We start from the raw sequence: 15,825 nt of genomic DNA, 5'->3' as shown, positions 1-15,825 counted from the left end.
GTACAGTTCTGGTCGCCTCATCTCAAAAAGGATATTCTAGAATTGGAAAAGGTTCAGAAGAGGGCAACCAGAATGATCAAGGGGATGGAGCGACTCCCTTACGAGGAAAGGTTGCAGCATTTGGGGCTTTTTAGTTTAGAGAAAAGGCGGGTCAGAGGAGACATGATAGAAGTGTATAAAATTATGCATGGCATTGAGAAAGTGGATAGAGAAAAGTTCTTCTCCCTCTCTCATAATACTAGAACTCGTGGACATTCAAAGAAGCTGAATGTTGGAAGATTCAGGACAGACAAAAGGAAGTACTTCTTTACTCAGCGCATAGTTAAACTATGGAATTTGCTCCCACAAGATGCAGTAATGGCCACCAGCTTGGATGGCTTTAAAAGAAGATTAGACAAATTCATGAAGGACAGGGCTATCAATGGCTACTAGCCGTGATGGCTGTGCTGTGCCACCCTAGTCAGAGGCAGCATGCTTCTGAAAACCAGTTGCCGGAAGCCTCAGGAGGGGAGAGTGTTCTTGCACTCGGGTCCTGCTTGCGGGCTTCCCCCAGGCACCTGGTTGGCCACTGTGAGAACAGGATGCTGAACTTAGATGGGCCACTGGCCTGATCCAGCAGGCTCTTCTTATGTTCTTATGTTCTTACGTTATAGACTTTTTCTGAAAACACTGTGGGCACTGATGATCTGCTGCATGTGGCTGTGCCTGACTGTAATAGCAACACCTGACTTTCAGCAGCAAACTGAAATAAAAAATTGCTATATACAAGAGTCACAATATCATAAAAATCAGACCAGAAAATACAATCGATCCCAAAATTAAGCTCTTATTCGAGGCAGCAATATGTGTGATGGTGGTGGTGGGAGTTAAGCAGGATTTTCATTTGTTTATATTTTATATTCAAACCTGGAAAATACTCTCAATATTCACAAGTAAGTGCAATGGCTGAGCACAGATCAGAAAGGGCAGCAGCTTGCAAGTTGCCCCTTGTGCAGGATGGGTACCCAATCAGTCCTGGTTAGTGCCTGAGCAGCAAGTCTAAACCATAATGCAGATAATAAATCACTGCAACTCAAGAGTAAAAGCTGGCTTCATGATTCATTTTCTTGACCCCAAAACCTTGAACTCCACAAAAGTTGGGAAATAAAACAGAAGATATCCGAGCTCTCCTCTGGCTGCCCGCTGGCAATGGCATATGGGGAAACAATCAAATATGCTCAAAATAATGGACCCTTAAGTATCTTGATTTGACTTTGTTGTCTTTGAAATATGAACTATTTGGGAGGGAGGAGGAGAAAGACATGATCACAGCTGCCAATTTTAACCTGAAAGATGGAACTCTGCAGCTTTCCATATTTCTGCACAGTCTTAATGGAAAAGCAGGAATGAAGCCAATTTGTCTTGCTCTCTTATGCACTCCATGTAATTGGGAGAGATTAAACAAAAATATCAAGGTCACTTCAAATCTCTCAGATGTGCACATCTTTTCACAGACTGTAGGAAACCTTAAGCTAGGATATCCCAGCACTGGACGTGTCTACCAGGACTCAAGATGATAGTGGAAGCTAATGTGAAGACAGGGACATAAGCAACAACGCTGACAGCCGCACACTAGTGCAATTATCTTCTTAAGAGCTTTCCCCTTTTAATAACAGTGTTCACTCTCATACCTATATGTTGATTTCATTTTATGGAAGATATCTCTGCACTGTAAACAAATGCACAAACCCACAATTAATAAAACAAACCTAACAACTGAATCACGGCATCACAAAAGACAAAAATAAGCAACACCTCATTGGTGGAGGCAGTATGGCAACAATACTTGATAATCTCTTGGAGGGGTGTACGCATGTGAACAGGCCTATGATCTTGATCATAGACACACAACAGTGGGAAACCTGTGCAAATTCAGGACTAATTCCCATACCATGCTGAGTGTACAGTCTTCACATTTGATCAGTCCATGAACACTCTGGGCTCAATGGACAGACAGCCTGTTTAGTTCATGTTCCGTTCCAATAACATCTCATCTTGTATGACTCTTTTGAGGAACTGAACAACAGCCCATCATCCAAGTATGAGAATAACCAGACCCATGCTTCATCAATATATAAAGGGCAATTGGAAGCACCATCTAACATATCCTTTGGAAATTTGTTTGTTATGCATTTCAACACTACTTAGGATATCATAACAACATTTTGCAGGATGGCTTCTGAGATCAAGAAGCAGGTTGTCTTCTATGATTAGATACTGTTGGAAGCCATTTTGAATCAAGATTATAACCAGTTATTTCAAAACTACAAGGGGTTTTTGTTGTTGTTTCTTAGAATTCCCAAGCAATTCCGGGGAAAGACAATTTCTAACTTCATAGGAGGTGACCGGTGGCCACTTGGGAAAACTGTTTATATTTGCCTTAGATGTCTGGTGACAACTTTGCCACGTTGCATAGATGGCAATAAAGTATAATTCCCAGGAGTTCACGGGAATATGGCTGTCCATGTTAACTGTTGTCTTCAGGCAGCTCCTTGAGACCACTCTCCAAAAAGTTTCAGAATCATTTGCTCTTGTCGCTTTAATTAAGCTTTGCCATGTCTCTCTTGTGGCCTGCTTCTTTTTTACTTTAATTAAAGCATTATATCTCCTCTTTAATTGAAACCGTTCAAGAGGTAATACTGACAGATTTTGTTCCCTGTTGTTATGTGCCTCCAAGTCAACTACGACTTATGGCGACCCTATGAATCAGTGGCCTCCAAGAGCATCTGTTGTTCCCTATATGACTGATATTTTTCAAGTAGGGATTTTTCATGTCGATGATCGAACCAGTGTTTGGATTTACTAGAATTTAGTCTTGCTGGGATTTTAACTTTAAAACAATTTTGTAGAGAGAAAATCAATCCTTGAAACAAGATTAGCACTGTTCTCGGGGAATCTGCTGTTAACATAGCTTCATGATGGCATAGATTACCTTCCAAGTACAACTCTATTAAAACGTTCCCTATCTTATTTGACCACTTAACATGTGAAGCTCTTCCCAGCCTCAAAATTTAGCATCAATTCGTAATATGTGTAAATGTTTTGAGTTCCTGATTTCAAGGGTAAGACCATGGGTAGGTGCTCACTCTCAATATGCTTGCCCACCTTACAACAAGACACTAAATTTAATAATTCATATGAAACAATAATCAATTGTAGAGGCCCCCAACCATGAAAGAAATGTAAATTCACCATTACTGTCACCTTCCACACTCCCATTCCGAATTACCAGATCCAGTCTGCTAACCGTTTGCATTAGACAAAGGCCCACATAGTTACAGCCCTTGTTTTGGACTGTCTAATGGGAACCATATGGGCCTCCTCATGATCAGGCGGGCATTCGTGAAAATGGGAATACAGTGCATGCTCATTCTGTCCTATTCTAGCATTTAGATCACCTGCCACAATCACAAATGATTGTGGGTACAAAGTGGCCAATTTGGTAATATGCTCTTCTAATTTAGAATTTTCCTTGGTCTGCTGTTTATATCGCTGAGGGGGCAACTAAACATTTATTGTCAAAAGGCTGATCGACCCATGCTTGCTAATCAAGGAGGTTGCAAGGTAAACTAAGGGGACTGGTATGCTAGTGACCACTTGAATGGCAGCACCCAAGACCTCCCTTAGAGTGACCTCCCCTAGAACTTGGGTCTGCATCAAGACAATATGCCATTTAAAAGCAGGCCATCCTTAGCCCAAGTTTCTTGAAGCAGTATAATATCATGCTTACTTATAAAGTCTACAAAGAAAGAGTTGGCAACTTTACACTGCCAGCCTATGATGTTCCAGGACAGAAATGTCAGATGGTTCCTGGCCTGCTGTAATTTTTGTCACTCCAGGCCTGCAATGGACCACTGGGGATTTTTCTGAGTCTTCACACACTGTGTGATTTGGTCTTTGTTCATATATTCCTCCCTTTGAGGGCACTGCCCACCCATATTTTCTGAGGGAAAGTCTTTCTTTCTCCGTTTAAGATTTTTTGAGGAGGCATCTCAACAGTTCCAGATTCTTCCCCCAGGTATTTGATTGCTTCCATACTAGGGCTCTGCTTGATGGCATTTGAATTCACCCAGGCTGCTCGATTTACTAAGCAACTAACTGGGTTAGTTGACTTCACTGGTGAATCACGTTCCTCCTCCTCTAAGAATCTCATTTCAAGCCAGGTGATAGGCTCGTTATTCTGAGGGTTTGTAGTTGGTATTGTGATAATTAAGTCATTCCTAATGGGACTGTCCTTTGGTGGTAGACTGAGTTCTGCAGTAACTTGAAAATTTGAGGTGCATCTCTGTACCCCTACAGACCCTAGGGCAGCTTTTTCACTCCTTTTCGGGTTTTGAGCAGTTGCACTAGATCACAGTGTTCCCTTGCTGTGTTTGGCCAACCATTTTTCCCTATCTGCTTATCTACCAAATATGATTTGAAAAGGTCTAGCCTCATCATGATTTCATCTTGAGCCTCTGGAGGTAATGCACAAAAGGAGTCCAATAACATTTTTTCTTCATTAACAAATTCTTTATCCTCAAAGACGGATTGCCTTGCTACATGAACCCAAGCATTTTCATGCCCACCATGCTCACGAGTGTGAAGGACTTTATCATTGTTAGATATTTCATTAAAAGTATCAAAATCAGTTAGATTTTTGGGATGACCAGTCTCTACAGCTGAGCTGCTTTCTGAGCTTATTTTGCAGTATGTATCCAGAGCCTGGGGGTAGCCAGGTTCTCAAAAAATCATGAAATTGGGATATTGCTCTCAGTGAAGGCATCTCTAGAGGCAAACACAACACTGACTAAACTCTGTTCTCTAAAAGTCGCCACCGCATGAGCATGTGTGCAGTTATAAAATAGGTACTCGACGTGTACTACATCAGCTAAAGAAAACAGGCCCCGAAGGACTGCCTCCAGAATTTCCAAAAGCTGCAATTTACATTTGTGATCCATTAGGTCTGGGGTAGTTGTTTAAAACTAGCTTTTGGCGATTCAGAAACAAATTCCAATTTTTGCCAGTTTTGGTCTGCTTTTGAAGTGAATTTCTTGCCGACAGAATATATGTCCAAGGATCTTGTTTAACAGACTTTCACACCTGGGCCTGAGATTGAGAGAGTACTATACATCGACCGGGGAGACTTTCGGGGGCCCCAATTAGCGTAGTGACGGGTAATGGGAGGTATGGTGTTGTGAGGAGAACGTGCCAGGTAAGGGGAACTCGTCCCAGACAAGTAGTGTCTGTGACTTGTTCCGGTTCTCCTCACATCCCCAGGACTGCTGGCTGTTCTATCAGTCAGCCTTCGGATCTCCATGTGCTGTTGTTAAACGCCAGGTCGGTTCACCATAAAATCTCCCTTGTTCATGATTTAATTGTGGAGGAGGCTGCCGACCTGGCGTGTATAACTGAGACCTGGGTGGGTGATCAGGGAGGCGTTGCTCTTTCCCAGCTCTGCCCACCTGGGTATACGGTTCAGCATCATGGTAGAACCGAAGGACGGGGAGGTGGGGTTGCTGTGGTCAATAGTTCTTTCTTTCTCACTCACCAAGCACCCTGTCCAGGTGACGACTGGTTTGGAGTGTCTCCACCTTGTGCTGGGCCAGAGAGACAGACTGGGAATTTTGTTGGTGTACCGCCCCGCCCTGCTGCCCAACAAATTCCCTAACTGAGCTGACAGAGGTAGTCTCGGAGGTATTGTTGCAGTCCCCTAGACTATTGGTACTAGGGGACTTAAACGTCCATGCCGAGACTGCTTTATCTGGGGCGGCTCAGGACTTCATGGCCTCCATGACAACCATGGGGCTGTCTCAGGTTGTTACTGGCCCAACGCATGTGTCGGGACATACTCTTGATTTGATCTTCGCCACTGGGCATGGAGATGGTGATCTGGTGGTTGGGGGTTTTTCATCTAACCCAGCATCCAGAACACGGTCTTGTCCTTATTTATTGGATGAGTTTCAGTCTGTGCAGCTTGAGGATGTTGACAAGATCCTTGGACTGGTGCGGGCGACCACATCTGTGCTGGACCCTTGCCCCTCTTGGCTGGTGAAAGCTGGCAGGACCGGAACCGCCGGCTGGGCCAAGGAGATAATAAACGCCTCTTTGAGAGAGGGAGTGGTCCCTGACTGCCTAAAAGAGGCGGTAGTGAGACTGCTCCTGAAGAAACCCTCTTTGGACCCAGATAACCTGAACAACTATAGACCTGTGGTGAATGTTCCGTTCTTGGGCAAGGTGCTGGAACAGGTGGTTGCCGGCCAGCTCCAGGGGCTCTTGGATGACACTGATTATCTTGATCCATTTCAATCCGGTTTTAGGCCCGGTTTCGGCACTGAAACAGCCTTGGTCGCCCTGTATGATGACCTTTGTCGGGAGAGGGACAGGGAGAGTGTGACTCTGTTGATTCTCCTTGATCTCTCAGCTGCTTTTGATACCATCGACCATGGTATCCTTCTGGGAAGACTCACGGAGTTGGGAGTTGGGGGTACTGCTTGGCAGTGGCTCCGCTCCTACTTGGTGGGTCGTCACCAGAGGGTAGTGCTTGGGGAACATTGCTCGATACCCTGGACTCTCCATTGTGGAGTCCCGCAGGGATCGGTACTGTCCCCCATGCTTTTTAACATCTACATGAAGCCGCTGGGTGCGGTCATCAGGAGTTTTGGGGTGCGTTGTCATCAGTACGCTGATGACATGCAGCTCTATTTCTCCTTCTCATCTTCTTCAGGTGAGGCTGTTAACGTGCTGAACCGTCGTCGCCTGGCCGCGATAATGGACTGGATGGGAGCTAACAGACTGAAGCTCAATCCAGACAAGACTGAGACGCTGCTGGTGAGTGCCTTCTCTGCCCAGATGGTGGATGTTCATCCTGTTCTTGATGGGGTTACACTCCCCTTGAAGGAACAGGTTCGTAGCTTGGGAGTTCTTTTCGATCCTTCCTTGTCTCTTGAGGCCCAGGTGGCCTCGGTGGCACGGAATGCTTTTTACCATCTTCGATTGGTAGCCCAGCTACGTCCCTATCTGGACGGCGACGACCTCGCCTCAGTTGTTCATGCTCTGGTAACTTCTAGATTGGACTACTGCAATGCGCTCTACGTTGGGCTGCCCTTGAAGACTGTTTGGAAACTACAGCTAGTCCAGAATGCAGCGGCCAGATTGCTGACGCGTACCAGAAGGTCCGCTCACATAACACCTGTTCTGGCCCGACTGCACTGGCTTCCTATTTGTTTCCGGGCTAGATTCAAAGTGCTGGTTTTGACCTATAAAGCCCTACACGGCATGGGACCGCAATACCTGGTGGAACGCCTCTCCCAATATGAACCTACCCGTACACTGTGCTCAACATCTAAGGCCCTCCTCTGAGTGCCATCCCATCGAGAAGCTCGGAGGGTGGTGACCAGAAACAGGGCCTATTCAGTGGTAGCCCCCGAACTGTGGAACAGTCTCCCCGATGAGGTGCGCCTGGCGCCAACGTTACAATCTTTTTGGCGCCAGGTGAAAAGCTTTTATACTCCCAGGCATTTTAAAGTGTATTTTAACTGTATTTCACTATTATTTTGCATTTTGGACGTTGTTTGGTTCTTTTTTGTTTGTTCGTTTTTGTTTTTTGATTTATTGTATTTATTGTATTTTTACACTGCGCTTGTTTTATCTTTTATGTACACCGCCCAGAGAGCCTTCGGGGTTAGGGCGGTATATAAATTAAATTAAATAAATAAATTAAATAAAATTGCATTGGCATAGTGTGGAGGAGCCAAATTTAGTTTCAAAAAGGAATATGAAGAATGGTGGCAGAAATGAATACATGGAAATGTGTTTTCTTCAGGTACAAAGCTAATACTCCATATTTATTCAGTCACATATAAACACAGCCACCAAAGGCCTATCTAGTTCAGTATCCTGATTCCACAGCGGCCGAAAGGACGCCTATGGGAAGCCCACAAGCAGGACATGAGCACAATACTTACTGCTGTTCCCCAGCAAAAGACAATTCAAAGACATAATTCCTCTGAATCTGGAAGAAACATAGCCACCAAGACTTGTAGCCACTGATTAGATCTATTCTCACCCAGGCAAGCAAGGCCCAGTTCCATCCCAGACACCTTTCTTACACACACTACCTCACTTCAACTCATGTATTTGGGTCATTTCATGGCTAGCAACTTCCACTGCTTCTTGTTACAGGAACATTAACCAGATCTCACTGATGTGATGACCACGTGACTAAACAGATTGCCTTACTTTGATCCTTATGTCACCATAGGAACATTCCGCTCAGTTGAGAGAAATGGTCAGAAAGCACTGGACCTTCCCCTTAAGTGCGCCTGCCTGATCTGAGGGAAAGATCAGAGCTCTTCCTTTAGAAGCAGGGATGGGAAACCTGCGGCCCACCTGATGTTGTTCAACGCTAACTCCATTGGCCCTAGCCACGTTGGTCAATGGTCAGGGATGAAGGTCCAGTGACACATGGATGAATGCCAACATAAGAATGGGAACCTACTTTGGATGCTGAGTGTTTCAGAAAGTGAGGGTGTGTAAACACACACACTCCTCTGACTGCACAGAAGCCACAATAAGAAGCATATATTTATTACATGCACACGAGAGAGAGAGAGAGAGAGAGAGAGAGAGAGACAGAGAGACAGAGAGAGAGAGAGAGAGACAGAGACAGAGAGAGAGAGAGAGAGACAGAGACAGAGAGAGAGAGACAGAGAGAGAGAGAGAGAGAGAGAGACAGAGAGAGAGAGAGAGAGACAGAGAGAGACAGAGACCAGATTCCTGAAAATAAAAATATATCAGTAGGCATGCTGAGACTGAGACTTACAGATACAGAGATGTTACGTGGGCTGAAGCTGCTCCCAGGGATGGAATGGCTGTCAGTTCATTGTTATTCAGTCGTCTGGAAGAAACAAAAAACAGTAATTTTACAACAAAAAGCAAGGTATCAGCCCATGAGAAAAAAAGAATCCAAAATCCACATTAGGGTAACACCTTTATTAGGCCAACCAAGTTGTCACAAAATAACATGCAAGCTTTCAAGAACTCCAGAATCATTGCACGTTTCTTTGATGAAACTTCAGCAACAGCCTTTTCCCCCCTTCCCCGTCCCCCAACTTGGCTTGTTTATCTAGCTTGATGAAAAGTTCTGGAGAACTCTTGCACACTATTTTGTGATATCTTGAATGGACTAATAAAAGGTGCGGTCCTAAAATGAGCATTTAAAAACAAGCAGCGTAGGAATGAGCATGGCAAATCTCAGCTAGCTGTTTTGCTCCAAGGACAAAGCTCATTTTCTGTCATCATCATCATCAACTTGCATTCCCAGAAGTCTTGATTAGTAGGAGAAATATATCCATTCAGTGCTTCCTGTATCTTTGTGACTTTCCAGCCAAGTCTCTGCCAAGAACACTTGTAACAGAAACCCAGCTGCACATTCCATGCCTACTTTAGTTATTGCTAAGACATATTTATGGAACAGCAGCACACGCCAGGTCCTCATCAAGGGTGGCCAAACTACAGATCACGAGACACATTCAGCTCCCAGAGAGTTCTGAGTGCAGCTCCTGTTCCAGTATTATGCATGCAATCTTTTTTTAAAAAAAGAAGGTTGTAAGGAGTTGCAACACCATACGGCAGCTTGTTGATGACCTTAATCGAAGGTGCCTTTACACATAGCCAAGAACATGTGTGAGAAGCAGTTACAGCCACAACAGTACCTGATAGAAAGAACAACCAGAGATAGTTATGGAGGGGGGCTGTATGGCTAGCACAGCCGCCCCCATAGCTGCACTAGCAACCACACTCCATCGGATATCTGTGCATTTAATGTGCACTGGAAGGAGTTCTATGAGTGCACCAATGTAAGTGCATAAAGCTCCTCCAGACGAGGAAGGATCCTGGCACAGTCTGAGTTCTCCCTTGTGTGTGGGAGCTCTACATATTTACATCAATGTAGGATGTCGGGGAACCATGCAGTCTAGCAATCTCCTACATGCATCCTTTCCACATGGTGATGGGTTCTTCTGTCCCCCACCAAGAGTTATCCTATTAGCCGTAAGGGAAGTGCAGTGTAGGAACAGGCCTGGGTGCAGAGCTGGCCTGCTTTGCAGCAGGATGAAAGTGACCTGCTTCAGGAGGATTGGTGCCTGAATGGGAGGGGGAAACATTTGATCTCAACTTCAGACAGCAAAATGTCTTGGGCTGACACTAGCTATGTACAGTCAATGTTTTTCTGACAGTACCACATAAACACGCAATTTGAGATACTGAAATCAGCATCTTCCGTGTCAGAGTTTTCATGCTTAAAATGTTTTACTCTACCTTGAGAGCCAATGTGGTGTAGCGGTTAAGGTGTTGGACTACGACCTGGGAGACCAGGGTTCAAATCCCCACATAGCCATGAAGCTCACTGGGTGACCTTGGGCCAGTCACTGCCTCTCAGCCTCATGAAAACCCTATTCATAGGGTCGCCATGAGTCAAAATTGACTTGAAGGCAGTACATTTACATTTTTTGATTATGACACCTCACTCTCTCCTTACTTTCAACAGGAGAGGTTGAAGGACTTGCTTAACTTCCCACTGACAATTCCATGGGAATTAACTCTGCACATAAACCAAAATGAAACCCACATTTTCATGGGAGACAGCCCCATTGAACTAGTAGTAATTACTTCTGATTAAACATGCATATGATTGCACTGCAAGTCTCACTTATTTCAATGGAAAAGTCAAAGTGTGCACTTAAGTAAACCTTGACTTTAAAAACACTTAACTTTTCGTTGTTGTTCATAGCCCTAACGCAAGGAAAATTAACTTGAAAGTATACAAGGCAGTAACTACAGAGGTGGAGGCCCAGAAAAAAATCTGAAAATGCAGGGGAAAGCCTTCTTTTCCTGATTTTCCCCTTGAGCCTAGAGATGTAGTCATGCAGGCTCTCGGGGAGGGTCTTAGACCCTTTACTTTTTTGGGAGCAGGGTCTCAATGTCTCCAGCACCCTACAAACCAATCAGCATGAAAGGGGAGTGTGTTAGCCACTGAGAAGAGCCTTCTAACATGCTTCCTTGTCCTTTCCTACTGTTTGGTGCAAATCAAAGTGAAAACAGGCAAGTCAAACATTGAGAAGACTCTTCTCAGCATCGAACACTCCCTCTTTCATGCTTATCAGTTCCTAGGATCTCATTCTCAATCCCACAGCAAAAAAACTGGGGAGGGGGCATGGCTGTGATTAGCATGAAGGGACCCTGTACTTCTGAATTTGCCTAATCCCTGACTACACTGGCAGGGGATGAGGGGAGGTGTGAGATTAGAACATCTAGAGGACACCAGATTGGGGAAGGATGGTCGACTCCAACTAGAAGCAGCTCTCTGGGGTCTCAGACATAAGAAGTTAGCAGGGATTGAACCAGAGACCTTTGGCATGAAAAGCATGTGTGCTTATGTGCAGCTACAGCCCGTTCTGAAAAGGGGGAAGAGAATACAGTATACAAAATACATACATTGAAAACACTTATTCTGCGTATATGTATGTCACAGGATTCAGCACTCTCAGTTAAGATTTCTTTTTACTGATCTCATTTTTGTCCAGCTGTAAGCCCTCCAAGTACACAAGCAAATGCTGCTTCATCTCTGATGTTCACTCAAGTTAGGAAAATAGGAAGCTGCTGTACACGGAGTGAGAGCAACAGTCCATCAAGCTCAGGACTGTCTTACAGCAGGTGTGGGGAATGTTTGGCTCTCCAGAGTCGCTGAACTACAACTCCCATCGGCCCCAGCAAGCATGGCTAATGGCCAAGGATGACGGAAGTTGTAGTTCAACAACATCTGAAGAGCCAAAGGTTCTCCACACCTGGTCTACACAGACAGCTCTCCAGGGTTTCTTCTCTCCCAGCACTTCCTGGAGATTGAATCGGGGTCCTTCTGCATGCAAAGAAAGCATGAGCTCTATCACTGAGCTATATAGCCTCAAGATGTTTCTCAGTCTAACCTACCTCAGAGGGTTGGTATGAGGATAAAATGAGAGGGGAGAACCATGTACACCACCTTGAACTCCTGGGAGGAAAAGATGGCATATATATGTAAGCATAGATAAGATAAATTAAGAGATAATGCTTAGATCAAGTGCTTTTGATCAGTGCCTGGCCAGCTCCATGCTGTTCCAGCTCTGCCTTGTTGTTATGTGCCTTCAAGTCAATTACGACTTATGGCGACTCTATGAATCAGCTACTTCCAATAGCATGTTATAAACCAACCTGTTCAGATCTTGTAAGTTCAGGTCGGTGGCTTCCTTTATGGAATCGATCCACCTCTCTTTCAGTCTTCCTCTTTTTCTACTCCCTTCTGTTTTCCCAGCATTATTGTCTTTTCTAATGAATCATGTCTTCTCATTATGTGTCCAAAGTATGATAACCTCAGCTTCATCATTTTAGCTTCTAGTGATAGTTCTGGTTTAATTTGTTCTAACACCCAATTATTTGTCTTTTTTGCAGTCCATGGTATGTGCAAAGCTCTCCTCCAACACCACATTTCAAATGAGTTGATTTTTCTCTTATTTATTTAATTTGTATCCCACCCTTCCTCTCAGCAGCAGCCCAGGGCAGCAAACAAAGCGCTAAAAACACTTTAAAACATCATAAAAACAGATCTTAAAATACATTAAAACAAAACAGCATTAAAAACATTTTAAAAAACTTTAAAAAAGGGTTAAAAACATTATTAAAAAACAGATTAAGCAATTCTAACACAAACGCAGAATTATCCACTTCCAGCTCTACCTAGGCTACCAGAATTCCTTTGTGGCAAGGGGCTTATCTTCTGCTGCTCTTACCACGGTGCTAACAGCCCACATCGCATGCAGGCTTGAGGAAGGGAGCCATACAGCAGAGCTTGCAGCAGCTCCTGCTGGGAGGAAGGGCGGGATATAAATCAAGTAATAAATAAATATTTTACTGCCCTGGAAAAAGCAACCAGAATGCCACTCTCAGGAAACCGAGGCAGAACGAAAGCCTCAAGCATTCCATTGGTAATACCCGTTTGTGCCCATCCACTCACACAATGGAACTTCCTCTTCCTATCCTTCCCTCCTGCACCCACCAAATCTGCTTCGGAGAGTTGAGGGATCCCCTGGAGCAGTTAGGGGGCATAGGTGGGGGGGGGACAGGAAAGCAAAGCAAAATGCACTTGCGCATAACTGGAATATCGAACCATATCTTTAGGTAAAGGAGGGACGAGTGAGGAGTGAGTGTATGTACACACACGCAAACAATTAAATTTACATTAAAAAAAATAATGCACTGGAAATTACCTTGTATTCAAACAAAAGCAAACTAGGATTGTAGAAGAGAATAATGCCCAAACGTGTAATTTTCTGCAATCCTTTTCTAAAGGGTGGGGGCGAAGAGTCTGTTAATAATGAGGCTTCATGACTTTATTATTGCATTGCTATGCTACCAAATAGAGGAGCACATCTGTCTTGGTCACATAAGATTTCAATTCTGTCACTGAGTGGAGTGAATGCTGATCTGGGTCACATAGCATGCTCCGTTCTTGGTTTAGAAAATCCTTGTTTGTATGTGGAATTAGTCAGTTAATTGCCATAATAACAGTTGCTTGTCTGGAGACTCAAAAGATGCCTAAATTTCCTGGCCTTCATGCCTAGCCTTCACCCTCAGACAAGCAATTGGGGGATCAGAGCAATAATTGTGACTTCCTGCCTCTGAACGTGATAGTGCTTCTAATACTAATAAAGAAACGTATAATTGGATCTCCTTATGTTTTCAGCTCAGCGTAGTTTAAAAGTTGTTTATTTTGATTTATGGCTCACCATATCCTAAAAGCTCAAGGGAAAGAAGAGTGAGGAAAGAGAAAATGAAGGCCCTACACAAACAGAATGCAAATTATGGAATGATGTTTTTGACGAGGTGTGCCTGGCGCCAACACTATTATCTTCTCAGCGCCAGGTCAAGACTTTCCTCTTCTCCCAGGCATTTTAGCACGTGCTTTTAAATTGCTTTTTAAAAATGTGTTTTTAAATTTGTATATTTGTTTTTAATTGTTGTAAACCACTCAGAGAGCTTCGGCTATGGGGCAGTATACAAATGCAATAAATAAATAAATAATATTTCTCCAATTTCTTTAAAATTACAGCAAACTAATACTAAATTCTTTAAAAACAGAAAAAAGCCTAGAGGACTGTATAAGCAACAACTTACTATATTTATCTGATGTAATTCACAGCAATCAACTCAATATAAGCGCTTATCTGCAAGAAGCACATACAGGTAAGCGTCCAATTTCAAATAATATTTTCCAGAAACAAGCATGAGGATTCCCAAAATGGTTCCGATGAAAAGATACATATGAAAAGCTGCAGTCTGAAGACACACAACTTACATCTTGGCACTCCTCAGAAACTCAATATTCTAAAATTCTGCTTGGCTCAAGGGCTTCAAATAGAAGTCTGTCTATGGCTAATATGCACCAATTATTCTAGATCAAGGAAACTACCAAGAACTACCATAGGTCCGAAAACTTTGGGAATAGTCTACAGTGGCTTAAACCATATAACTACTTTTCAGTAATTGCTCAGATAACATTTTAAAGACATCATTAATCCAATCCAACTCTGTCTTGCAGGTGCATGTGTTATGCATTGTGCACAGAGAGTTCCTATGTTAATATACGTGCCCTTGTTCGTGTCTGTGAAGAGAAGCAGCTCTGCACAAAGGGACATGCAGAGAGCAAAATGAATGGGAAACCTTGTTTTTGGAGGAGCTCCATGTGAGCACCTTAGCATATATGGGGATTTGAATGGGACCAGTGACTGCATTTGTGAATGCTATGGAAGTGGAATGGCTTTCTGCTACATCTGATAACAGGAGTCACATATGACTCCGCCCTGGGCTCCTGCTGGGAGGAAGGGCGGGATATAAATCAAATAATAAAGAAATAAAATAATAAAGAAATATGCAGGGCACAGGGACTTGGGCTGCAGTTCTGTCAGAATTTGGCAGCCTCTCCTATCTCCTAGCATTTGGCCACAATTTTGGCCAACAGTGAGATTCAAGACAAAGTCGGAACTAAAAATATCAAATGTTTGCCCTTGGTTGTTATTTTATTTTGTTTTGACAGAGACTTGCTATTAGTGCACTGGGTAAGTTGTTCTGGCATCTGGTCTCAAATGTCCCTCAAAACACGCACACACACAGGTGACCAGTAGCCACAACAACTCTGGTTGAAAGCTCTCTTTCTAGCCCCTTTGATCATATTCCTCTGTGCAGCAAGAAGGGGAGGTGGAAGTGCCACTCAGTATAAAATATTTACAGCCCAGTTGCCAGGCTAATGTCATGCTGAAATGGATCCTTCTCAAAAATAGCACAGTTCTCTCGAGGATTCACTGAAAGGCACTTAGATTTGTTTTTTTTTGTTTGTTTTACCTTTTTTTTGTAAAAAGGAAAGTGTTTGGGAAAGGAGCTGTCCTCAATTTACTACTCATTTATTTAAAAATGATAGCAGAAAAATCAAATCAGTATTATATATATATATTTATTCTGAAGAACAATTATATTTTCATCTGATCTATGAAACAGAACACCATGTCTGAGCAGAAAACAGAACAGGGGCTCCTCAGGCTACAACTCCACATTACATACTATACGGGGACGCTACAGCAAAAAGGTACCTCCATATTCAGCTTGTCCCTCTGTCCTGTAATGTTCAAGATGACTTCCCACATTGCATATCAGTACCTGCACTATAGCACCTTTTGGTGTCTATTTACAGACAATTAATTTTGAGTGCCTCAGCATCTT

At 43.5% G+C, this 15,825-nt stretch overlaps 1 protein-coding gene across 2 annotated transcripts in view; it reads right to left on the bottom strand.

The window, feature by feature from the left end:
* Positions 1-15,825, bottom strand: part of LRIG1 (leucine rich repeats and immunoglobulin like domains 1) — a 170,276-nt gene that overhangs the window by 79,882 nt on the left and 74,569 nt on the right. For both annotated transcript variants that reach the window (XR_009761538.1, XM_061618693.1), the window contains exon 3: positions 8,843-8,917. Coding sequence is in view for 1 of the 2 variants with exons in the window: in XM_061618693.1 (XP_061474677.1) it covers positions 8,843-8,917 (75 nt within the window). In the remaining variant the exon portion in view is untranslated. The remainder of the gene's footprint in view (positions 1-8,842; positions 8,918-15,825) is intronic.

The sequence above is a fragment of the Rhineura floridana genome, chromosome 3, assembly GCF_030035675.1.
Source record: "Rhineura floridana isolate rRhiFlo1 chromosome 3, rRhiFlo1.hap2, whole genome shotgun sequence".
In the NCBI taxonomy this organism is placed as follows: domain Eukaryota; kingdom Metazoa; phylum Chordata; class Lepidosauria; order Squamata; family Rhineuridae; genus Rhineura; species Rhineura floridana.
The sequence above is the reverse complement of the archived record's forward strand: the minus strand, read 5'-3'. Positions and strand labels throughout refer to the sequence as shown.